The sequence below is a fragment of the Mobula birostris genome, chromosome X (genome assembly GCF_030028105.1).
Source record: "Mobula birostris isolate sMobBir1 chromosome X, sMobBir1.hap1, whole genome shotgun sequence".
Lineage (NCBI taxonomy): Eukaryota > Metazoa > Chordata > Chondrichthyes > Myliobatiformes > Myliobatidae > Mobula > Mobula birostris.
The window spans coordinates 13,061,592-13,087,227 of record NC_092402.1 but is presented as its reverse complement, the minus strand read 5'-3'; the positions used below and the strand labels follow the sequence as shown (position 1 = coordinate 13,087,227).

The following is a 25,636-nucleotide window of genomic DNA, read 5'->3' as shown; positions in this document are numbered from 1 at the left end:
TGAATTAACAACTAAACTTACATGAGGAGAGATGTCAGTGAACTGCACCGGGGGTTGAAGCTAGATGTTCAACCATAAGCTGCAAATATGGTACAGGCTTTAGGTGGATGAAAGGCCAGTTCCACACAACTGTGTGTCAGAAAGTGCTAAGTGAATGATACAGTCCTTTCCAAATTTAACCACCATAACCGTTGGGCAGGAGATGGACGCTATGTACAATGAGCACTGAGGTGAGTCTTAAAGACCATAGGACATAGAAGTAGTGTTAAACTATTCAGCCCATCGAGTCTGCTCTGCCATTCCATTATGGCTGATTCATTATCCCTCTCAACCGCATTCTCCTGCCTTCTCCCCAGAACCTTTGACACCTTGACTAATCGAAAACCCATCAACCTCCACTTTAAATATACCCAATGACTTGGCCTCCCCAGCCATCTGTGTTGAATTCTCCAGATTTACCACCCTCTGGCTAAAGAAATCCCCCCTCATCTCTGTTCGAAAGGGGCATCCTTCTCTTTTTAAGTGGTGCCCTCTGGTCCTAGACTCTCCCACTACAGGGAACATCTTCTCCACATCCACTATTTCTCTGCCTTTCAATATTTGATAGGTTGCAAAGAGATCCCCTCTCATTCTTCTGAACTCCAGCGAGTACAGGCCCAGAGCCATCACCCACCGATGGCTCAGTGAAATCCCAAAGATGACATGGAAGCTTTCCTCAATGAGTAAACTCCAGGTCTTTGACCAGCTCAGAGTGCACAGCCTTGGTTGGGGAGAGTTAGGGAGGCAGCGGAGACAAATGTGGTGATCGCGAAGATGCAGGATGCCTTTCGCCATCCTTCAATCCCCAAATGGTTTGTGGGAATGACTCCCAGAGAGCTGCTGCAGAGAGTGGAGGGGGCAGGAATTGTTCTAAGGAGCTGCAACCGTTCCAATCAGTTACAGGGTTAGAGAGTTACAACTCAGCCCAGCAAGCAGCTCGTGAACCAACGGGGACAAGGTCACTCAACTTCACTTGCCCCATCATCGAGATGTTCTCACAATCAATGGACTCGCGCTTAAAGACTCCATCTCATGTTCTCTATATTGATTGCTTATTTATTATTTCTTTTGTTTTGTACTTATACAGTTTGTTGTCTTTTGCACATTGGTTAATCACCCAATTTGGTGCAGACTTTCATTGATCCTATTATGGTTATTATTCTATTATGGATTTATTGAGTATGCCCGCAAAAAAATGAATCTCTGGGTGTATATGGTGACATTTTTGTACTTTGATAATAAAGTTACTTTTGAACTTTGAACTAACCAACACCCACCCATTGATACTAATCCAATGTAATGCACACACAAAATGCTGGAGGAACCCGGCAGATCAAGCAGCATCTATGATCGGCAGACATCCCACCTCTCCCGGGAGTTCTGGGAGTCTCCCGCATATCAATAGCGGCTCCCTGATGCCTGCAAGTTATATACAATATCCCGGAAATCGATTTTTTAGAGAGGGAGACGGAGAGGGAAAAAAAAGAAAGAAAGAAAATGAATGAATCCTGCTTGATCTCTCTTTGTGCTAAGTAGACCTATCAGTTTTCTCTGTGGGCGGGCTTTACAGTTGGCCTCCCTCTCTCTCCCATATTCCTCAGTTCAGTTACTGCCGTCTGTAATGACGCTGAAATGACCCGGACAACTGTCGGTGATGAATTACAAAAGCCTGGCGAAGAAATTCCCAAGGCTGGCGGTGACAACCTGACTACGCGAGGCTGTCCTATACGGGCGGGGCGCGTTGGCGCCTTAAAGGGGATAGAGCGGGGTTTATTTGGAGCGAAATTCCAAAATCGTCCGCTAAGACAGCTTTAAAAACGCGCTTGCAGCAAGCAAATTCTTCGGGGTTTTTTTCCTGAGACACTTCCACTTACAGGTACATCGAAGCCTGCGATGGGCTGGGTTTAAGCGCAGCCGTTTTAATAAATACCCGGTCCCCACCGAGGTCTCGTCATTAGGACAGCAAACTGTTTACCTGTGCTGTGCACTTTATATGCATTTTGAATTACACTTTATTAAATAATATGGTAATATATTGTTTTATGTGGTGTGCGTGATATATGTATTGTGGCTACACTGTGGTCCGGACAGAGGTGGTTTCATTTGTGGACAATCGGCCAGATGACAATAAGCTTGAACTTAAAGATACAGAACCTCTAAATCACTCATTTAAAATCCCTCCTTTCAATGTAAAAAAGTAAGTTTTGATCCCGACTATTGCAGGCAGTGTGTGTGGGTGTGACTACGGACAGATATGCGATCGGATGTTAAGCGGCGCACACCTGTAATAAGGATACACCTTATGCTTTTATTTCTTTTAGGGACCACAACATATTAGGGGGGTTAAGCACAGGGAAGGCTGCTCAAGTTTTTCACAGTTCTTTTCAGCAGAAAACCAAAGTCTGACAGAGAAGATCACTAGAGCTGAGGTGTACTTTACAGCTTTCATCGTTGAGCATAACCTGCCATTCCAGGTGTGTAAGCACACAGGAAAATGCTTCCTGATTCAGAAATAGCAAAAACCTGTGTCTGCCCATCAACCAAGACAGCAGCTATTGTGAACATGGCACATTAAGACAGAATTCCCACTGTCTCTGTCTCACAAACACTTGTGAATCTGATGCCCTTGCAAAATTAACAAATTCATTGACACAGACTGTTATGAGGTTGAGACCTCCCTGAAATGAGTTTTTGCAGGGTGGGATGTCTGATGGAGAGGAATAAACAGACAATGTTTCGGGCCATGACCCTTACCAATGCAAAGCGTCAAAAGATGAAGGTATGCAAAAGGGCTGCACAGAAGTTGCACAGCACACTGGGATCCCAGGCACGGCCCCCTTACAAGATTTCCTCAGATTCAACATGAAGGTCAGATGTTACATCAAGCTTGCACTTTATATCCATTAAAAAAAATCACAAGTCATGAAAAGTGGGAAGGAGAAATTTACCAGGAACTCGGGAACGCAGAAAGTAGAGGAATTTTCCGTTCTTGGAATGCATGATGGCTCTCTCGATGAACTCTACCACGGACTGGCAGCGGTCTTCAAACTTGGGGTGGCACCATAAGCTGAAGGTACCTGTGCGTAAAAGAATGGGCAAAGTGAAGAGAGCAGCATCCATCATCAAGGAACCCCCACCGCCCACACCATGCTATCTTCTCACTGCTACAATTGGGTAGGAGATACAGGAGCCTCAGGACCCACACCACCATGTTCAGGAACAGTTATTACCCCTCAACCATCAGGCTCTTGAACCAGAGGGGAAACTTCACTCGTCCCACCACTGAACTGTTCACAAAACCTATAGACTCCCTTTCCAGGACTCTTTATCTCATGTTCTCCATATTTATTGCTTATTTACTTATTGTTATTATTTCTTACTTCTTGCTTTTGTGTTTGCACAGTTTGTTATCTTTTGCATATTAGGTGTGGTCTTTCATTGATTCTATTATGGTTATTGGATTTATTGAGTATGCCCGCAAGAAAACGAATCACAGGGTTGTATATGCTGACATATACTAACTTTGATAATAAATTTACTTTGCACGAGCAGAACACCAGGCCAGTGAAGTGGATCAGTACTGTCAAAGCAGTTCAGTGGTGTCACTGCCCCCTTAATAATCTAAAATTCAAAGTAAAACAAATAGTAATAAATATTGAGAGTTGTGGAGTCCTTGAAAGTGGGTCCGTAGGCTGTGGAACCAGTTCGGTGTTGAGATGAGTGAAGTTGTTTCAGGAGCCTGTTGGATGAAAGGTATGCATGCACACAGGACATTCTGCAGATCTGGAAATCCAGAGTAACACACACAAAATGCTGGAGGAGCTCCGCAGCTTAGGCAGCATCTATGGAAAAGAATAAACAGCTGAGGTTTTGCGCAGAGATTCTTCTTCAGGACTGAGAAGGAAGGGGGAAGATGCCAGAAGCCAGAATAAAAAGGTGGGGAAAGAGGTAAGAGGCTCGCTGGAAGGTGATAGGTGAAAGATCAGGGGCTGGAGAAGAAGGAAGCTGATAGGAGAGGAGAGTGGACCATAGGAGAAAGGGAAGGAAGAGGGGACCCGGGGAAGTAATAGGCAGGTGAGAAGAAGGAAAGGTCAGAGTGGGGAATAGAGTGGCCTCATCTTGGCACAAAAGGAGGCCATTGACCGACACGTTGGAATGGGAACAGGAATTAAAATGTTTGGCCACCAGGAAGTCCCGCTTGTGGTGGCTGGTGAAGAGGTCCCCCAATTTACGGCAAGTCTCACCAATGTAGAGAAGGCTGCATCAAGAGCACCAGACACAATATATGACCCCTGCAGATTCATGGGTGAAATGTTGCCTCACCTGGAAGGACTGTTTGGGGTCCTGAATGGAGGTGAGGAAGGAAGTGTATGGGCAGGTGTAGCAGTTAGGGTGCTTGCAGGGATAAGTGCCTGGAGGGAGATTAGTGGGGAGGGATGAATGGACCAGGGAATCTTGGAAGGAGCAATCCCTGTGGAAAGCCAAGGGGGTGGGGGGGGGGGGTAAAGATATGTTTAGCGCTACCTCCCTTTGGAGATGGCAAAAGTTGCAGAGGATAACATGTTGGATGCGGAGGCTGATGGGGTGGTAGGTAAGGACAGGAGGATACGTGTCCACAGATCCCTGAAAGTTGCCTCACAGGTGGATAGGGTAGTTAAGAAAGCTTATGGGTGTTAGCTTTCATAAGTCGAGGGATAGAGTTTAAGAGTTGCGAGGTAATGATGCAGCTCTATAAAACTCTGGTTAGGCCACACTTGGAGTACTGTGTCCAGTTCTGGTCGCCTCACTATAGGAAGGATGTGGAAGCATTGGAAAGGGTACAGAGGAGATTTACCAGGATGTTGCCTGGTTTAGAGAGTATGGATTATGATCAGAGATTAAGGGAGCTAAGGCTTTACTCTTTGGAGAGGAGGATGATAAGAGGAGACATGATACAGGTGTACAAGATAATAAGAGGAATAGATAGAGTGGATAGCCAGCGCCTCTTCCCCAGGGCACCACTGCTCAATACAAGAGGACGTGGCTTTAAGGTAAGGGGTGGGAAGTTCAAGGGGGATATTAGAGGAAAGTTTTTTACTCAGAGAGTGGTTGGTGCGTGGAATGCACTGCCTGAGTCAGTGGTGGAGGCAGATACACTAGTGAAGTTTAAAAGATTACTAGATGGTACATGGAGGAATTTAAGGTGGGGGGGTTATATGGGAGGCAGGATTTGAGCATCGGCACAACATTGTGGGCCGAAGGACCTGTACTGTGCTGTACTATTCTATTCTATTCTAAGAGGGACTCTATCACTATTATGGCAGCAGGAAGATGAGGTGAGCCCAGATGTATGGGAAATAGAGGAGGGCAGCATCAATAGAGGAGGAAGGGAAGCCAGGAACAGAAAGCCACGTGCTGGGAACAGATGTAGAGGCAGCGAAGAAATTGAAAATAGGGAACAGCATATTTACAGGGAATTGGGTGGGAAGAGAGATTGTCAAGATAACTGTGGGAATCAGTAGGTTTATAAAAGATATCAGTTGACAGTTTGCCTCCAGAGATGGAGTCAGGGATCAAAAGGGGAGGAAGGTGCCAGAGATGGACTAAGGGAATTTAAGGGCAGGGTGGAAGTTAGAGACAGAGTTGATAAAATTGAGGAGCTCAGCATGGGTGCATGAGGCAGCGCCAATGCAGTCATCGATGCAGCGGAGGAGGAGTTGGAGAGTGTAACCGGGGAAGGCTTCAAACATGAAATGTTCTACCTAGCTAACGAAGAGGCAGGCAAAGCTGGGGCCCACGTGAGTGCCCATGGCCACCCCTCGAGTTTGGAGAAAGTGGGAGGAGCCTAAGGAAAAATTGTTCAGGGTGAGGACTGGTTCTGCCAGACTGAGGAGGGTGGTGGTGGAGGGGGATTGGTTGGTTCTTTTGTCAAGAAAGTGGAGAGCTTTCAGACCTTCCTAATGTAGAGGGACTGAACATCCATGGTGAAGATGAATAACTGTTCTTGAACCTGGTGGTGTGGGTCCTGAGGCTCCTGCACCACCGTTCTGCTGGCAGCAGCAAGAAGAGAGCAGCAGACCAACTTGTTGAAACATTAACGAGACAATCATCTCCCAATTTTACAGGACTCTGGAATATTTTTCCTTCCTGCTTCCGTCCGCCACTGTACACAAACTCTTGAATGTGGTATCAACACTAAGCCACAGACTTGGCAGTTAGTTTTTCTACTCGTCTCTCAGAAACCCACATCATTTCAACTATTTTTATTTACCACAAGTTCAACAACTTTCAACATAGCCTGATTCGAGATTATTTATCATGTGTATATCAAAACATACAGTGAAATACAGCACTAGCAGGCAGCCCCAGCACACCCTAAAGTGTGTTACTAGTTAATGCAAGTGTCACCACACATTGCAGTTCCAGCATAGCTTACCAATATGCTCAGCAAAACAACAAAAAAGATAGCGAAGCAGAACACAACAACAGCAACAAGTTCCATTTCTCCCTCCCATCCACATACATACACACAGTCCTCTAACCACAAGATATCATTCGGCCTCTAGCGAACTTGGACATGAAGACATTGGGGCTTCAGCTTGCCCAGTGCATTGAGGACCTCTATTGGTTGGGGTCGACTACGTATATTGTGTCCTGGCTGTCTATGCAATATGCAAGCCAGGGCAGTACGATATGGAGAGAAGATGCTGCCCATGTAGAAGGCTCCCTTTTCTACGCAGCTGATGAATCCAAAGGAATGGCAGAGACCAATACAGTTGGGCACTAGGAGTTGCCAGTCAGCATTGAACTCAACATAGGACTGCTTTAGGGACTCCAGCACCACATTTTTTCCTTGGGGTTTACTCCCGAAGCCTTTCCCAAGAGTGGGTGTAGCCGCAAGGCAGCGGGGGCTTGAGATCAGAGTTTTCCTTCTCCTGGGTGTGCTACAAATCACAGCTGATGAGCCCCATCTGGCCGAAGCGACTGGTTTTAAGGCACCAGTAACCCACCTTTGCCCTTTCTCCTATCAGTAGAAATGGCTCTACAAGGTTTAGGCCACACGCGAAGGCCAGGAGCTGGACTTGGTTGTCAGAGGCTATTTGAGACGCAAACCACTGGGAGCGTTTAATAGGCAGCGGGACCTAATCCCCACCACATCCCCCGGCTATAACAACTTAAGAAACAACTACCCCGTGGACTCGCAGAAAATCACAAATCCCAGGCTCCGGGCAATGGGTTTCTTCTCACTATCCTGAACATTCACTACCTCCACCACTAGTGTACTGCAGATATACTGTGTTCAGCATCCAACATGCAAATCAGACAAGAGATTCTGCAGACACTGGAAACCCAGAGCAACACACACAAAATACAGGAGGAACTCAGCAGGTCAGGCAGCATCTATGGTTGGGAAATAGTCGACGTTGCAAGCTGTGATCCTTCGTCAGGATGCAGTTCTCAATATTTATTGCTTATTTACCTGTTATTACTATTATGTTTTTGCATACATTGTCTTTTGCACACTGGTTGTTTGTCTGTCTTGTCATGTGCAGTCTTTCATTGATTCTATTGAGTTTCTTTGTATTTACTGTGAATGCCCACAAGAAAATTAATCTTAGGGTTGTAAGGGGTGACATAAATTCACTTTGATAATAAATTTACTTTAAACTTTGAAGGACCTTGGCTTGAAATGTTCATAATTTTCTCTATAGGCACTGCCTAACCTGCTGAGCTCCCCCAGTATTCTGTGTGTATACCCAAGATGCAATACAGCTTCCTCCAAGGCTTCTGTATCACCACCTCCCAAATCAGTGTCAAGGGCAGCAAGGAACTGCAAAGGCCAAGTTCCTCTCCCCCTTTTCACCAGTTGCACAAATTCAGGAGACCTTATAGATAATCCCAAGGCAACTGAGTGCAGTTCTCTGCCCAAAGTAAGTGAGGTGGGTGGTCTGGGCGTTCATGGAACGTTGGTCATTGAACAGACTTTGTCAACTTCTACAGTCTTTAAAAAAAAAGAACTCAGACTCAGACTCAGAATCAGGTTTAATATCACTAGCATATATCACGAAAGTCCTGATGGAGGGTCTCGGGCCGAAACGTTGGCTGTTCATTCCCATCCATAGATGCTGCCTGAGCTGCCGAGTTCCCCCAGCAGATTGTGTGTATTGCTCTAGATTTCCAGCATATGCAGTGCCTCTTGTGTTGTGAAGTTTATTGTTTTGCAACAGCAGTACATTGCAATAAATCATCATCGTCATTATGTGCCGTGTTGTATGACGTGGGCGATCATAGTCTTTCTATGACCATGATTGATCTTGGCAAGTTTTTCAACAGAAGTGGTTTGCCATTGCCTTCTTCTGGGCAGTGTCTTTACAAGACGGGTGACCCCAGCCATGATCAATACTCTTCAGAGATTGTCTGCCTGGCGTCAGTGGTCACATAACCAGGACTTGTGATCTGCATCCACCACCTGCTCCCATGGCTCACGTGACTCTGATCGGGAGGCGGAGGCTAAGCAGGTGCTGCACCTTGCCCACTTGCAGGTTCGCAGAGGGAAGGAACACCTTACACCTCCTTTGGTAGAGACACATCTCCACCCTGCAACATAATAAAATCTGTAACTTACAGAAAGTATGTATGTATATGATAAGTAGTGCAAAAAGGGAGGGAAAAAAAAAGCAATGATGTAGTGTTCATGGGATCAATGACTATTCAGAAATCGGATGGCAGAGGGGAAGAAGCTGTTCCTGAATCATGGAGTGTGTGGCTTTAGGCTTCGGTACCTCCTTCCTGATGGTAGCAGTGAGAAGAGGCCATGCCCTGGGTGATGTGGATCCTTAATGATGGACGCCGCCTTTTTGAGGCATCACTCCTTGAAGATGTCCTGGATGCTGGGAAGGCTGGTGCCCGTGATGGAGCTGACTGAGATTTAATTGTAAATAAGGAGAAACCATTTGCAGTGACAGATGGGTTGGTACCACAGGCCGAGGGGGCAGACTGAGGAGTCAGAGCTGGGGGCAAGGGCAGACTGTCACACAGTCTGTTTCACTGAACTGGAAAGCACTGGTTTCAGACAACGGAAGGGGATTTAACAGGAAGAGAGAAAGATTAAAGATTAGCTTTATTTACACATATACATTGAAACATAAAGTGAAATGTGTCATTTGTGTCGAATCACAAGAGCGATGATTGCGCCGGGCAATTGCACTACGTTTTATTCCATTCATTTTCAGGAATGACTGGAACTGTTCCACAACAAACTGTGGTCCATTGTCACTAACTGAGTGTTCTGGAACACCAGTCCTTGTGAAGAGGCTTCTCAATACATCAACAGTGCGCGAGGCTGCAGTTTCTGGCCACCTTGTAGCTGCATCCACAGCTGTCAAGAAATTTTTGCCCATGAATGGTCCGGCAAAATCCACATGAATCCTCTGCCAGGGCAATGCAGGCCATGGTGGCAATTTGAACAATGCATGGCAAGCTGCTTGATCTGCTGATCTGTACCAGGCCACAGACAAAGCTTCAAACCAACACTTTCATTTTGACCACACCTAGGTGACCGGCATGTCGCTCCTCCAACACTTTAGCTCTCAGCTTGGATGGTACAACAACTCTCAATCCCCACAGAAGACAACTCCTGTCCAGGGCAAGTTCATCCTGGCACTGGTAAAAATGGGGGAATTGGAATTTCTGCTGCACAGTTTGGGTGGCCACAAAGACCTGAGATAGTGCAGGGTCTTTTCTGGTTTCCCTTTGGATCATCTCTGTCATAATAGGGAGACTTTTGATTTGCATTAGGGAGAATACATCAAGAGGAGTGATCTCTTTTGTACATGTTTAAGGTATTTCCTTCTCCACGGGTAAATGGGACAATCCATCAGCATTTCCATGATTAGTCGTCCCCTTGAATTCGATCGTGTAACTGTGTCCTCCAAGAAACAGAGCCCATCTCTGCACTCACACTGCTGCTGTTAGGAGAATACCCTCCTGTGGACTGAAAATGGACACTAGCGGTTGACGATCAGAAACGACGGAAAACTCTCTCCTAAACTAATGCTGGGTGAAGCATTTTAAACACAAACCAGACTCAAGGCTTCTGTGTCAACGTGTGCGCATTTTTTTCTATGCAGCGATAAGGGAATGTAATGCAAAGTTCAAAGTATACAGAATACATCTCTGAGATTCAACCTCCCGCAGGCAGCCACAAAACAAAGAAGCACCATGGAACCCATTCCTAGAAAACCATAATCAAACACCAAACGCACAAAAAAGAAAGCAAATTGTGCAAATAGCAAAAAGCGAGTGAACAACACATAGAATTTCAAACATCAAACCAGGAGTCTATGAGTATTCTGTTCAGATCAGTTCAGTTCAGCGCAGGCCGCGGAGCTGTGTGTGTGTGTATATATACATAAACACAAACACGTATACAAATTGTGATGCATTCTATATTAAGTTGTAGTTTATAGCTATGTAAGATTGTGTATTTAATATTTCAGTAATCTTTCTAATAATATTGTTTGATTAAGCATTCTGTTGTTTACATAATGCATTGTGTGTTATACGTAAAAGTAGGTGAATGGCATACGGCATCATACCACCACATCATGTGTGTGCATCTCAATGAAAGTAAAACTAAGAACGTACACAAGTATTCCTGGCTCCATATTTTTCTTTTAATTATAGTTGTTCTGGAGTTACAAAACATAGAAACATAGAAAACCTACAGCACAATACAGGCCCTTCGGCCCACAAAGCCATACTGAACATGTCCTTACCTTAGAACTACCTAGGGTTACCCATAGACCTCTATTTTTCTAAGCTCCATGTAGCCATCCAGGAGTCTCTTAAAAGACCTTATCGTTTCTGACTCCACCACCATCGCAGACAGCCTATTCCACGCACTCACCACTCTCTGCATAAAAAAACTTAGCCCGACATCTCCTCTGTACCTAGTCCCAAGCACCTTAAAACTATGCCCTATCGTGCTAGCTATTTCAGCCCTGGGAAAAAGCCTCTGACTATCCACACGATCAATGCCTCTCATTATCTTGTACACCTCTATCAGGTCACCTCTCATCCTCCGTTGCTCCAAGGAGAAAAGGCCGAGTTCACTCAACCTATTCTCATAAGGCATGCTCCCCAATCCAGGCGACATCCTTGTAAATGCAAACACGAGGAAATCTGAAGATGCTGGAAATTTAAGCAACACACATCAAAGTTGCTGGTGAATGCAGCAGGCCAGGCAGCATCTCTAGGAAGAGGTACAGTCGACGTTTCGGGCTGAGACCCTTCGTCAGGACTAACTGAAAGAAGAACTAGTAAGAGATTTGAAAGTGGGAGGGGGAGGGGGAGATCCGAAATGATAGGAGAAGACAGGAGGGGGAGAGATGGAGCCAAGAGCTGGACAGGTGATTGGCAAAGGGGATATGAGAGCATCATGGGACAGGAGGCCTAGGGAGAAAGACAAGGCGGAGGGGGGGAACACAGAGGATGGGCAAGGGGTATAGTCAGAGGGACAGAGGGAGAAAAAGGAGAGTGAGAGAAAGAACGTGTGTATAAAAATAAATAACGGATGGGGTACGAGGGGGAGGTGGGGCATTAGCGGAAGTTTGAGAAGTCAATGATGGCATGAACGAGTCAAGGGTGAAAGGTGAAAAGTTTAAGGGAAACACAAGAGGGAGCTTCTTCAGTCAGAGGCAGTGAGACTGTGGAATGAGCTGCCTGTGCAAGTGGTGAATGCAGGTTCAATTTCAACGTTTAAGAGAAGTTTGGATAGGTACGAGTGGGAGGGTTATGGCCCGGGTGCAGGTTGAGGGGACAAGGCAGAATAATATTTTGCCATGGGGCAGATGGGCTGAAGGGCCTGTTTCTGTGCTGTAGTGCTCTTTGACAGATTCCTCAACAGTCACTTCAGGCCAGGGAACCTCCTGTTCCTGCCTGGTCTGGTTACACACAACCCCAAGTCCCCACAGCAACATGACAGCTATCAAATAACCACCCAATTATAGTGAGGCAGCACAGTACCAGTGCTCATGAAGGAGATAGACCATCATCGCTTTCCCATGGCAACTGGTGACAGGCACTGAGTGCAGACCTTTCCCGAAAGCATAAATAACATTGTGATGGAATAGAGAGAGCACAGATTGCTTCCCACTGCGAAAAACAATCCCGGTAATAGCGTCTTATCAATCACAACACCAGAGTACAAAGACTGTCAGTACCATCTGCTACCCTGTCACCTACACACCACAGCCTCCACACACACCCAGCACGGCTGCCACGCTGCAGTAGACGTGAAAAATCCATCTGCATTTAGAGGTGGAAGCCACAAATGACCCTCGCCAACAAGCACGCCTTTGACAAGGCTTATAGAACCGAAGAACTTGAAAGTAATGACAGCACTCAGGATGCTTCAAATAACTAAACGTGAGCAGCACTCAAACACTTGAGATGCAACAGGCTGGACCCACACTCCACATCTTAGGAACAACTTCTTCCCCTTCCCCCCACCACCAAATTTCTGAATGGTCAATAGACACCCGATATGCTGGGCATTTACCAGCGGTTAAATTTCATTAGGAGCTTGAGGAGATTTGATAAAGAATAACAAGTTCCTACACATGTACCATAGAGAGCATTCTAACTGGTTGCATCACCATCTGGTACGGAGGGGCTACTTAACAGGATCAGAAAAAGCTGCAGAAAGTTGCAAACTCTGCCAGCTTCATCATGGGCACTGGCCTCCCCAGCATCGAGGACATCGCCAACAGGCAATGCCTCAGAAAAGCGGCATCCATCATTAAGGGCCCCCATCACCCAGACATTGCAATGTACTGCTGCCACAAGACAACAAATTTCACGAAATACATCAGTGAGAATAAACCCAATTCAGATTCACAGCAAGTTACCATAAATATCAATGTGATATCGGCTTGGAAATCTGCCTTTAATTATTGGTAGAGAATGAAAATCTACCAGTCACTGGAAGAGCCATTCTATTCTTCAAATAATCAGATGTGCCATTATACTGCCCAAGAGTGCTTAGATTGGTCAGTTACTTTAATAATTATTATTGGCCTTTAACGTGGAGATTCAATTGGCTATTAATACTAGTACTAGTGATTGGTGATTGATTATGCAAATAAGCAATTTGAACATCCACAAGGTTACCAACTGGTCAATATCCGCATCAATTTCTGTATAAAAATGGCATTTCCTTGTTCAGCCAACACACATAAAAGTTGCTGGTGAATGCAGCAGGCCAGGCAGCATCTCTAGGAAGAGGTACAGTCGACGTTTTGGGCCGAGACCCTTCGTCAGGACCAACTGAAAGAAGAGCTAGTAAGAGATATGAATTTAAATACAAGGATAAGTGCCAGAAGGGAAATCGGTGGGGAGGGGGACGAATGGACAAGGGAGTCGCGTAGGGAGCGATCCCTGCGGAAAGTGGGGGGGGGGGGGTTGGAGGGAAAGATATGCTTAGTGGTGGGATCCACACCTCCCTCCCCCTTCCAGATCTTTCTGTCTCTACCTCTGGAGACAGCTTATCTACTGATGTCTTCTACAAGCCTACTGACTCTCACAGCTATCTGGACTATTCCTCTTCTCACCCTGTCTCTTGCAAAAATGCCATTCCCTTCTCGCAATTCCTCCGTCTCCGCCGCATCTGCTCTCAGGATGAGGCTTTTCATTCTAGGACGAGGGAGATGTCTTCCTTTTTTAAAGAAAGGGGCTTCCCTTCCTCCACCATCAACTCTGCTCTCAAACGCATCTCCCCCATTTCATGCACATCTGCTCTCACTCCATCCTCTTGCCACCCCACTAGGAATAGGGTTCCCCTGGTCCTCACCTACCACCCCACCAGCCTCCGGGTCCAACATATAATTCTCCGTAACTTCCGCCACCTCCAATGGGATCCCACCACTAAGCACATCTTTCCCTTCCCCGCCCCCTTGCTTTCTGCAGGGATCGCTCCCTACGCGACTCCCTTGTCCATTCGTTCCCCCCCCCATCCCTCCCCACTGATCTCCCTCCTGCCACTTATCCCTGTAAGCGGAACAAGTGCTACACATGCCCTTACACTTCCTCCCTCACTACCATTCAGGGCCCCAGGCTGTCCTTCCAGGTGAGGCGACACTTTCCAATCTCTTACTAACTCTTCCTTCAGTTAGTCCTGACAAAGGGTCTCAGCCTGAAATGTCGACTGCACCTCTTCCTAGAGATGCTGCCTGGCCTGCTGCGTTCACCAGCAACTTTTATGTGTGTTGCTAAGCGATTTGAAAGTGGGAGGGGGAGGGAGAGATCCATAATGATAGGAGAAGACAGGAGGGGGAGGGATGGAGCCAAGAGCTGGACAGGTGATTGGCAAAAGGGATATGAGAGGATCATGGGACAGGAGGCCCAGGGAGAAAGACAAGGGGGAGGGGGAGAAAACCCAAAGGATGGACAAGAGGTATAGTGAGAGGAACAGAGGGAGAAAAAGGAGAGAGAGAAAAAGAATGTGTGTATATAAATAAATAAATAAATAAATAACAGATGGAGTACGAGGGGAAGGTGGGGCATTAGCGGAAGTTTGAGAAGTCAATGTTCATGCCATCAGGTTGGAGGCTACCCAGACGGAATATAAGGTGTTGTTCCTCCAACCTGAGTGTGGCTTCATCTTTACAGTAGAGGGGGCCGTAGATAGACATATCAGAATGGGAATGGGACGTGGAATTAAAATGTGTGGCCACTGGGAGATCCTGCTTTCTCTGACGGACAGAGCGTAGGTGTTCAGCGAAACGATCTCCCAGTCTGCGTCGGGTCTCGTCAATATATAGAAGGCCACATCGGGAGCACCGGACACAGTATATCACCCCAGCCGACTCACAGGTGAAGTGTCGCCTCACCTGGAAGGACTGTCTGGGGCCCTGAATGGTGGTGAGGGAGGAAGTGTAAGGGCATGTGTAGCACTTGTTCCGCTTACAAGGATAAGTGCCAGGAGGGAGATCGGTGGGGAGGGATGGGGGGGACGAATGGACAAGGGAGTGAGAGCAGATGTGCGTGAAATGGGGGAGATGCGTTTGAGAGCAGAGTTGATGGTGGAGGAAGGGAAGCCCCTTTCTTTAAAAAAGGACATCTCCTTCGTCCTGGAATGAAAAGCCTCATCCTGAGAGCAGATGCGGCGGAGACGGAGGAATTGCGAGAAGGGGATGGCATTTTTGCAAGAGACAAGGTGAGAAGTGGAATAGTCTAGATAGCTGTGAGAGTCAGTAGGCTTATAGTAGACATCAGTAGATAAGCTGTCTCCAGAGATAGAGACAGAAAGATCTAGAAAGGGGAGGGAGGTGTCGGAAATGGACCAGGTAAACTTGAGGGCAGGGTGAAAGTTGGAGGCAAAGTTAATAAAGTCAACGAGTTCTGCATGCGTGCAGGAAGCAGCGCCAATGCAGTCGTCGATGTAGCGAAGGAAAAGTGGGGGACAGATACCAGAATAGGTTTGGAACATAGATTGTTCCACAAAGCCAACAAAAAGGCAGGCATAGCTAGGACCCATACGGGTGCCCATAGCTACACCTTTAGTTTGGAGGAAGTGGGAGGAGCCAAAGGAGAAATTATTAAGAGTAAGGACTAATTCCGCTAGACAGAGCAGAGTGGTGGTAGAGGGGAACTGATTAGGTCTGGAATCCAAAAAGAAGTGGAGAGCTTTGAGACCTTCCTGACGGGGGATGGAAGTTTATAGGGACTGGACATCCATGGTGAAAATAAAGCGGTGGGGGCCAGGGAACTTAAAATCATCGAAAAGTTTCAGGGCGTGAGAAGTGTCACGAACGTAGGTAGGAAGGGATTGAACAAGGGGGGATAAAACAGTGTCGAGGTATGCAGAAATGAGAAACTTTGTTCAGTGTGGAGACAGGGGCCATGCTGTTCTCCTTGTACACAAGTAAATAAAGAGCGGTTGAGGAACAAGTGCCAAGCCTTCAGAGTCCAGTTAGTCTGCAACGACACCTCAGGTTAAAAAATAAATGCCCCCCTGAAGCAAGGAACAGTAACTTCCCAACTTGAAGCACCACCCTCCCCCCCACGTCTCTGCTTCCCCGGACCATGTGACAGGCCCTCCAACGTCCTCACCTCGATAGTGCTCCATCCTGGTGTGGTGGGTGATCCCCTGGGAGCGGAAGCTGAGGCTGAGGATGTAGCGGGGGTCGGAACTGTCCCTCACCAGGAATGAACCATCTGGTTTTCCTTTCAACTTCATTTCTGCATCGTCCCAGTTCATCGGGCCCCAATACCAGCCGCACTGTGGGAGGCAGCAGATCATTGGCCAGGGCATGTGCATACAGAGACAGACAGACAGACACACACACACACACACACACCCACAAACACAGCTAGCATTCCACAGAGCCGCTCATCCCCAAGAGGCTTCACCAATCAGTTGCTCTGATGTATACTGCAGTGCAAGGAATACTACAATGAAATGGCAAAGAGCAAACTCCCACCAAATGCAATAACCAGATCATCTTGCTTGAAGGCAACTATTGACCTGGAGACTCAGGAGAACTCTCCTTCCTCTTCTTGGAAATACAGACCTCTGATTACATTCATCTATCGAGGAGGGCCAATCACGTCATTGGGGAAGTGCAAAAGTCCCTCAGTACTCCATGGGTAATGCTGGCTCGGATCAAGGAAGCCAGAAATAGGGCTGGAAGCCAGACAGTCTCAAGCCTATTCTGCCAGAGAGGTTGTGGCCAATCTGATTTTGGCCTCACCTCCACTTTCCACCCAATCGCCATAAACCCCAACTCTCCAATCAACCAAAAAGACTGCTTTAGTGTTATTGAAACTATTATTTGCTCAGCTTGTGGGGGAGGGGCTTGAGATGGATTGTAGACCCCTCAATAGTCAATAGCTATTAACATTAAATATTATTGGCTTTTAGAGTCACACCAACTCAAGTGGCTCTGTACATACAGTACTGTACAAAAGTCTTAAATAAATAGATGAAAGCGAGTTTGCAAACCTGGCAGGAGCAAGGGATGTTGGGAATGGCGAGGGTGGAGTGCCGCGGGAGGGGTGTGGGACAGGTGGGTGAGAAGGAGTGCCAGGGGTTGGGTTTGGCGCAGGTGCAGACACATTCAGCACTGAGACACCAGGCAAAGTCATTTGATTCCAAACAATTGGTTTATTGATCATTACAGAATGTCCCTCTGGTGCTTCCCTCTCCCTCCCCTCTCCCTTCCCCTTTTCCTCAACCATGATTCCCCTCTCCTTACCCCCCGCCCCCTTCCCACTCTCAGTCCACAATACAGACCCGTATCAGAATCAGGTTTATCATCACTCACATATGTCATGAAATTTGTTTCTATTTTGTGGCAGCAGTACAGTGCAATACGTAAAATTACTACAGTATTGTGCTAAAAATCTTACGGAACCTTAGCTATATATAAAACGATTTTTGCACAGTACTGTATTCAAAAACAAAAGATTGAAATTTGCCTTGCATCGCAAAACTGGCTGCAGTGCAAAGGCTACACCTGGTCTGCTTTACACATTGTATGTCAAACACTCGAGCAAATTTCTACTGATGTACTATGGAGAACATTCTGACTAGCTGCATCACCGTCTGGTATGGAGGCACCAATGCACGGGATCAGAAAAAAAAAATTGCTGAGGGTTTACACTTAGCCAGCTCCATCACAGGCACAACTTTGTCCAGTGTCGAGGGCATTTTCAAGAGGTGGTGCCTCAGGAAGGAAGAATCAATCATTAAGGGCCCTCAGCATCTGGGACATGCCCTCTTCTCATTGCTACCGTCAGGGAAGAGGTACAGGAGCCTGAAGGCACACACTCAACGATTCAGCAATAGCTTCCTGCCCCTGCCATCAGATTTCTGAAAGGTCTATTAACACTACCTCATTATACTATTTAATTTTGCACTATTTGTAATTTAGTGGGTTGGACAGGGTAGCACCTCTGGTGAAGAGGCCTGTCATATCCATTCCGGGGCAGCTCCCCACCGGACGCTCAACACTCACCTGTGGCTCCAAGTAGCTGTTTGATTGTGACAGCAGCCACACCCCGGTACACCGCTTCGACAGGCGGGCTAAACCAGGTGAGGGTAGCCAGTGGGCCTCACACCTCAGTGAGACAGGGACATGCTTGTCCTAGCAGACGGGGCGGATGAGATCCACAGTGAGATCCTACGGCCAGGAAGGTGGTTCTGTAACGCTCCGCAGAGAGCGAAGGGCACGACGAGGCACATTAGATGTCGTGGTCATCCACTGCAACCAAGGAAGAGCCCGGTTTGCGACGCTTGTTCGTACCACTGGACCCAGACGTCTGAGGTTGAGAGAGTGGAACTGCCCCAGTGCAGCAGCTTTTCCACTTTAACAACTCTCCTGTACAGGTTTCCTGTCATTGTCGGACACACGATGGACAACCACTCGCCCATGTACTGTAATTTCGATCTTTGTCTTTGCACGGTACTGCAGCCACAAAACAAATTTCATGTCCTATGTCAGTGATAATGAATCTTTTGACTTGGAGCAAAGACTGTGACCAACTGACTGCAGCTGTTTTCTTTCTTCTCCCCTGAGTTTTCTACCGCCAGTGAGAATCTGCACCCGAAGTCTCGTACCTTCTCAAGTTCCCGTAAGCTGGCAGCAAAGCTGCTGGAGTCTCTCCTCGTCAACGGGCAGTGCTGAGGTTGCAGAGACATCGGTCCAGTCTGGGGCGAGTTCCTCTGTGAAGTGTCTGGGCAAGAGAAACAATATCCTAATTAGGGCCTGAGGCAGTAGATGCACCAGTTAAGAGGGGAACGCATTAATCGCACCCTAGGGTCAGGGGAAAGAGACAATCTTTAGAGCAGCTTCAAGAGAGATGGCAGCTGCAGAATGTGTTTGTGGGTCATTGCAGAGATGTGCCTACTGAAGTGGTTCTAAACTCTACAGCTAATGATCTAACAGAGTAGCACGGTGGTTAGCACAACACTTTACATCGGCAGTGATCGGAGTTTAATTCCCGCCGCTGTTTGAACGTTCTCCCTGTGGGTTCTCTCCGGATGCTCCAGTTTCCTCCCACATTCCAAAAAAAGTACCAATTAGTGTCAGCAAGTTGTAGGCATACTACATTGGTGCTGGGAGCACGTGTGATACCTGCGGGCTGCACCCCAGCGCAACCCCTGGACTGTGTTGGTCACTGGTGCAGACAACACATTTCACAGTACGTCTCTATGTACATTTCATAAATAGAGCTAACCTTTATCTTCTCCATCTCCCCCCTTCCTCCGCAATTAGGCAGACACCCTGACTGGCAATAGAGAGGGTCCAGAGGAGGTTCATGAAAATGATTCCGGGGATAAAGGGGTTAATGTATGAGGCGTGTACTTGCTGGAGTTTAGTAGAATAAGGGGGGAATCTCATTGAAACCTATCAAATATTGATAGATAGAGAGGATTTTTCCTACAGAGCAGGAGTTTAGGACCAGAGGGCACAGCCTCGGAATACAAGGATGTCTCTTTAGACAGAGATAAGAGGAATTTTTTAAGCCAGTGGTTAGTGAATCTGTGGAATTCATTGCCACAGACGGCTGTAGAGTCATTAGGTATATTTAAAGCAGAGGTTGCTAGGTTCTTTATTAGTCAGGGCATAAAAGGTTATGGGGAGAAGGCAGCAAAATGGGGTTGAGAGGGATAATAAATCAGCGATGATGGAATGGCGGAGCAGACGCGATGGGCTGAATGGTCTAATTCTGCTCCTATGTCTTATGACAGCAGGAATCAAAAAAAACTTGGTACAAAATCAAATTCAAAATCAGCAGTGCCGGCAGAGTAAGTTGTTTACCAGAAGGATCTTGACACCAAATACCAAAAGTCAAAAACAATGAGTAGCATGCACAAGATGCTAGAGGAATGTAGATATTCCAGCATCTGCAAAACCTCTTGTGTTTAAGTCAAAAATAAAGTCAGCTAGTAAAGCTTTACTAAACGGCTTGCCTGGAAGCCGAGAGAACGTTCTTACCGCTCAAGATGAGATTGAGCTGGATGGATGTGTGAGGCGGAGGCGGAGGTGGCAAAGGTAATGACTGTAAGCTGGCGGTAGCCGGGCTGACTGGGTACGACGGAGGCTGAGGCCCACCAATATCATCTGAAAAACAACACAAGCAGGCTTTGGATTAGAAATGCAAATCCTGAGTACGGACCAGAGGGGAACCAACCACCAGCACCGTGGCTTCCGGTCACAGTAGTAGAAGTTTGCCTAACTGGCATCTTAAACGGGCACATAACTGATGTCCGCACCAGCTTCTAGTTAATGGTGTACCTTCAATCAAATCCAGTAAGCGTCAGATAATCCAGTATTTATTGTACTCAGGTTAAAATGCCCTTTCTTTTATGATGAGATCTCTTATGTTGAGACCCACACTTAATAGCTTCTTCCCCTCTGCTATCAGGTTTCTGAATGGTCCATGAACACTACCGCATTATACCTTTCTCGTAGTATTTATTATTTTTATGTCCGGTACTGTGCTGCTGCCGCCGCAAAATAACATTTCACAACCCATGTCAGAGATCATTAAACTTGATTCTGGGAAATTACAAACACCTACGATCAAGCCCCACCCTCCAACTCTCCTCCCTTCCCCCAGAGCACTAAATAATGACCACAAACACCCCCCCCAACAACATCATGTGCTGTGTCATCTGATCCTGGTCTTTCCATGACTATGATTGTTCTTGGCAAATTTTTCTACACAACTGGTTTGCCATTGCCGCCTTCTGGGCAGTGACTTTACAAGACTTGTGACCTTCCCCCGCCATTATCAATATTCTTCTAATGCCTGGTGTCAGTGGTGGCATCACCAGGACTTGTGATATACACCAGCAGCTCATACAGCCACCCACCACCTGCTCCCATGGCTTCATGTGACCCTGACTGGGGGGGTGGAGTGGTGAGGGGCTAAGCAGGTGCTATGCCTTGCCCAAGGGTGACCTGCAGGCTAGCAGAGGGAAGGAGTGGCTTACACCTTCTTTGGTAGAGACACATCCTACAGCAGCGGTTTAAAAAAAAGAACACTAGGGAGTGTAGGTTACTCACTATACGTGTCAATTGGTAGCATGGTAACGTTCTGGTTAGCACAATGCTCTACAGTATCAGCAATCAGGGTTTGATTCCCGCCACTGTCCTTAAGGAGTTTCTATGTTCCCCATGACCTCGTGGGTTTCCTCTGGGTGCTCTGATTTCCTCCCACATTCCAAAGACGTCCAGGTAAATTGTGAGCAGGTTAAGGCGCCGAAGCACGGCGATACTTGCGGACTGCCCCCAGTACGTCTTCAGAATGTGTTAGTCACTAACGCCACCGACACATTTCACTGTATGTTTCAATATTTCAATACACGTGACAAATAAAGCTAATCTTTTAAATTCATGCCTGCAGCGCAGATCCCAGATGCCTTGCACTGGGTCAAAATCAAAATAAATTTATGCACAATATGTCACCACAATATGCTGCTTTCCATACCTGCAGGATGTTTTGGTAGGTAAGAAAACAGCAGGGCAAACCAAACATTTAGAGAGCAGAGGATTTATTTTTAAATGCAGTGAATTCTCCAGCTATGAGTTGCTCAGAATCGGAGAATGCAGGAGTACACATACTAGTTCACCAATGAATCTGGGTCACAGCTCCGCTGGACCAATTTAGGATAATAAAATGGGGAGTGTGTCTTACAGGAGTGGGAGAAGGGGCAAGGAAGGCCAAGCCAAAATTACTTGTTCCACATGATTGTCTGCAGTCAAAGTTAGCCCACAATATTCACAACCAATATCAGAATGTTCTTATACATACAAAGGGTGTGTCTTCCAGTTGCAATGAACTCTTGGTAAAGGACAGGCTTTAATAATGTCAGGATTTCCTCAAAGCAATGATGCAACTTTTGATGTGCGGACACTATTCTGACTGAGAAGACCAAAGAGACGATTGCAGACTTTAGGGAGGTGCAGGCTGACCGCTCCCCCCTGCACATACAGTACATGGCTCCTCTGTGGAGAGAGCTAGAAACACCGTATCGGAGTTCACATAATGGACAATCTCACCTGGTCCCCTCAACACCACCTCTTTGGTTAAGGAAGCACAACAGCATCCCCACTTCCTGAGGAGATGAAGGCGAGTGAGGCTCCCCTCACTTTCATTTTAACCAATGCTTACAGGAGCACCATTGAGAGTGCCCTGACCAGCTGCATCATCATCTGTTACAGAAATTCCAAGGCATCTGACCGCAAGTCCCTGCAAAGAATACTGAGGTCATCAGGGTCTCATTTCCACCCAGAGACATTTATCATGATCCCTCTCAACTGTCCAACAATCCCTTTGAACGTCTCCCCCACTTCCCCAATCAGAAAGGAGGTACCATAGCATTAAAACAAGAGCTTTTAGGTTGGGAAACTGTTTCCTCCCCCAGACCATGAGACAGCTGAACTCGCTGCCACCTCCCAGGTCTGATCACGTATGAAGCACCAGTGGCTTTATACTGTTTACTTTTTAAACTTGTTGTAAATGCACCTTATTTGTGAATTTATTACTTTATGTGTTGCGTGTGCGTTATATATACTGTGTTGTGCACCTTGGTGTGGAGGAAGGTTGTTTCGTTTGGCTGTATACATGTGTATGGCTGAATGGCAATAAACTGAACTTGAACTTGGGGAAGACATTGGAAGTAATAAACCCAAAAGTAAATTCAGAAGAAACTTCCTGATGCCGAGAGTGGTGGGAATCTCCAACTTGCCACAGTGGAGTAATTGAGACTAAGTCACAGATATTCACTTAAAATAAATTGAGATGTATGCAGCAGCAAGAAAGGATTGATTTCAGATGAAGGTGGGGATTGAAAGGGGTAATGGATGATCTTTGCAACAAGAATTTGTCATGTGAGGAGCACTTTGTCATTGAAAATTTGCACAGTGTATATATGTTGTTCAGACTAGCAGTGAGTGTCAGAGGACAGTGACTTTGCTGGTCAATCTCAGCCGGGACCAAGTTCAGAATCCTCTCGAACATGAGTATGTTGTAATCAACACCCAGCAAGTGGTAGAAGTGAACAAAAATGTAAAGTCTGACCCTTAAAACAGTTTACATCACACCAGTTTGAATGTGGCCATATACATGACAATAAACTTGAAATTGAAAACATAGCAAGCTGCCACAACTAGCACCAATGCTCAAATAAACTCAGGGTTCCCAGCTCAACAGCACTCGATTTCCCTGGCGCTTCATTACCCTACCTGAGCCCAACAAGATCAGACAACATCAGGCTGGTGTGCATTTCCATGAACTGAATGGGCAAGACAACAAGTGTGACTTGTAGAGAGAAGGACTGGAATAAAGACAGAACATGCCAGTCAGCATCTGCTGAAAGAGAAAGTTAACATTTCAGGTCAAAGATCCTTTATCAGGTTCTGATGAGCTAGTGTTTTCAGCAGTTTTCCTTTTTAATTTCAGACTGCTCTCCCAGGCTGATGGGGCTCATCAGCTGTGGTTGGCAGCTCATCTATGAGAAGCAAAACTGATCTCAAACCTCGGCTGCCTTGCGGCTGTACCCACTCTTGGGAAAGGCTTTGGGAGTAAACCCAGAGGAAAAAATCCAGAGCTGGAGTCCCCAGGGCAAGCCTACATTGAATTCAATGCTGATTGGCAACTCCGCTGATGGCAAACTGTATCGGTTTCTGTTGTTCCTTTGTGCGGAAAGGGGAGGAGCCTGCTACGTGAGAACAGCTTGCTCTCCATACCTTACTGCCTTAGCTTGCGTACTGACATAGTCTTGTCAGCCACAGACAGCACTGTACCTACAACATAGACAGTTAGGACGCAGCATCCACGGTCGAACTCTACCAACGGAGGTCACTTTAGAATCTGCAGTGTTTGTCAGTCAGACTGAGGTTGGACTGGCCTTGGTCAGACCAGGAGGCAATCTCATGTTTAAGCAGGACAGTAGTCACTCTTCATACAATGAAATACTTCCTGTGAATTCTTCACAGTCCTCAACCTCTACCTTCTTATTCAGCTATTACACTGTTGGATGGCAGGGTGGAGCTACGTCTCTACCAAAGGAGGTGTGAGGCGCTCCTTCCCTCTGCTAGCCTGCAGCACCCACTTAGCCTCCCGACCAGGGTCACGTGAAGCTAAGGGAGCAGGTGGTAGATGGTCGTATGAGCAGCCGGTGCAGATCACAAATCCTGGTTATGTCACCACCGACACCAAGAAGACAATCTGAAGAGTATCGATAATGGGTGGTGGGGAGGCACTGTGAAGACACTGCCCAGAAGGCAGCAATGGCAAAACACTTGTAACACGCTGTAAGGTTTCACTGCTAATGTAATGGCTTCTCTGTAATGTTCCATTGCTGAGGTAATGGTTTCTCTGTAGCAGCAATGTTTGGGTTATGACTAGAGATAACAGGGCATGCTAGCCAATGAGTGGGATGTTGGCCTTTCTTGTGCGTCTGGGAGCTGGGAAGTTGTGGGGTTTTTTGGCCGGGGAGAGATGAGGGGAGAAGATGTGAATGGAGAGAGCTGGTAGACCGCCAGACGGAGTAGACCTGGAGCGAGGGTCTGAAGGTCAGTGACGATCGGAGGAGGTCGATGGTGGACGAACGGCCTCATCAGTGAGCTCCAACCTTGCACAATAGACTTGTTCATAAGAATGGGCCCTTTTTCTTTTTTGTTTTCCGTACTAACCATATAGTCAAATTCAGAATTATAAACCTCAATCGTTTAATCACATATTGTGTACTGTTTGTTATTTCGGAGTACTGATTTGTAACAGGGGACACATCACGCAGCATCCACCCAAACGGGATTTCTTAAGTTTGGCTGGGCTGGGGGCTATCACCCCTATATTAAGTCGCTAGCCGAAGCGAGAGTTGCACACTTCTGTAGAAAAATTTGCCAAGAACAAGCATGGTCATGGAAAGACCACGAATGCCCACGTCGTATGATACAGCACGTAATGATGATGTCATAATGATTGCACTGTATGTGGAATACATTGTTGGAGAGGAAGACGGAAGACCGAGAAACGAAGAAGGCATGTCATCACCTCTTACTTTCTCAGATACTTGCATAGATTTGAAGTCACCAAAAAATATTTACAATTTTCTATAGATGTGCAGTGGAGAGTATTCGAACTGGTAGCATCAGAGTCTGATACGGAAACACCAATGCCCAGGAACAGAAAAGACTACAGAGAGTTGGTGGATACAGCCCGGTCTGTCACTGGCAAAGCCCACCCTACCATTGAGCACATCTAGAAGGAGCGCGGAGACAAGAAAGCAGCATCCATCACGGAGCCCACTGTCCAAGCCATGCTCTCTTCTCACTGCTGCAATCAGGTAGGGGTACCGGAGCCTCAGGTCCCACACTACCAGGTACAGTTTACCCCTCAAGTATCAGGCATGGATAACTTCACTCACCTCAACACTGAACTGACTCCACAACCCAGACTCACTTTCAAGGACTTTACAACCCATGTACTCAGTTTTTGTTATTTGCAGTTTATCTGTTTTGCACATTGGTTGTTTGTCAGTCTTTATGTATAGCTTTTTGTAAATTACATTTCTTTGTCCTGTAAAAGCCCACGAGAAAAT

The 25,636-nt window shown here is 46.6% G+C and overlaps 1 protein-coding gene across 4 annotated transcripts in view; it reads right to left on the bottom strand.

Moving 5' to 3' along the window:
* Window positions 1-25,636, bottom strand: part of socs7 (suppressor of cytokine signaling 7) — a 154,878-nt gene that overhangs the window by 56,520 nt on the left and 72,722 nt on the right. For all 4 annotated transcript variants that reach the window (XM_072249580.1, XM_072249582.1, XM_072249581.1 and 1 more), the window contains exons 4-7: window positions 20,022-20,147; window positions 18,641-18,756; window positions 16,132-16,300; window positions 2,988-3,116 (exon numbers count right to left, since the gene is read on the bottom strand). In XM_072249580.1, the coding sequence (XP_072105681.1) occupies window positions 2,988-3,116; window positions 16,132-16,300; window positions 18,641-18,756; window positions 20,022-20,147 (540 nt within the window). The remainder of the gene's footprint in view (window positions 1-2,987; window positions 3,117-16,131; window positions 16,301-18,640; window positions 18,757-20,021; window positions 20,148-25,636) is intronic.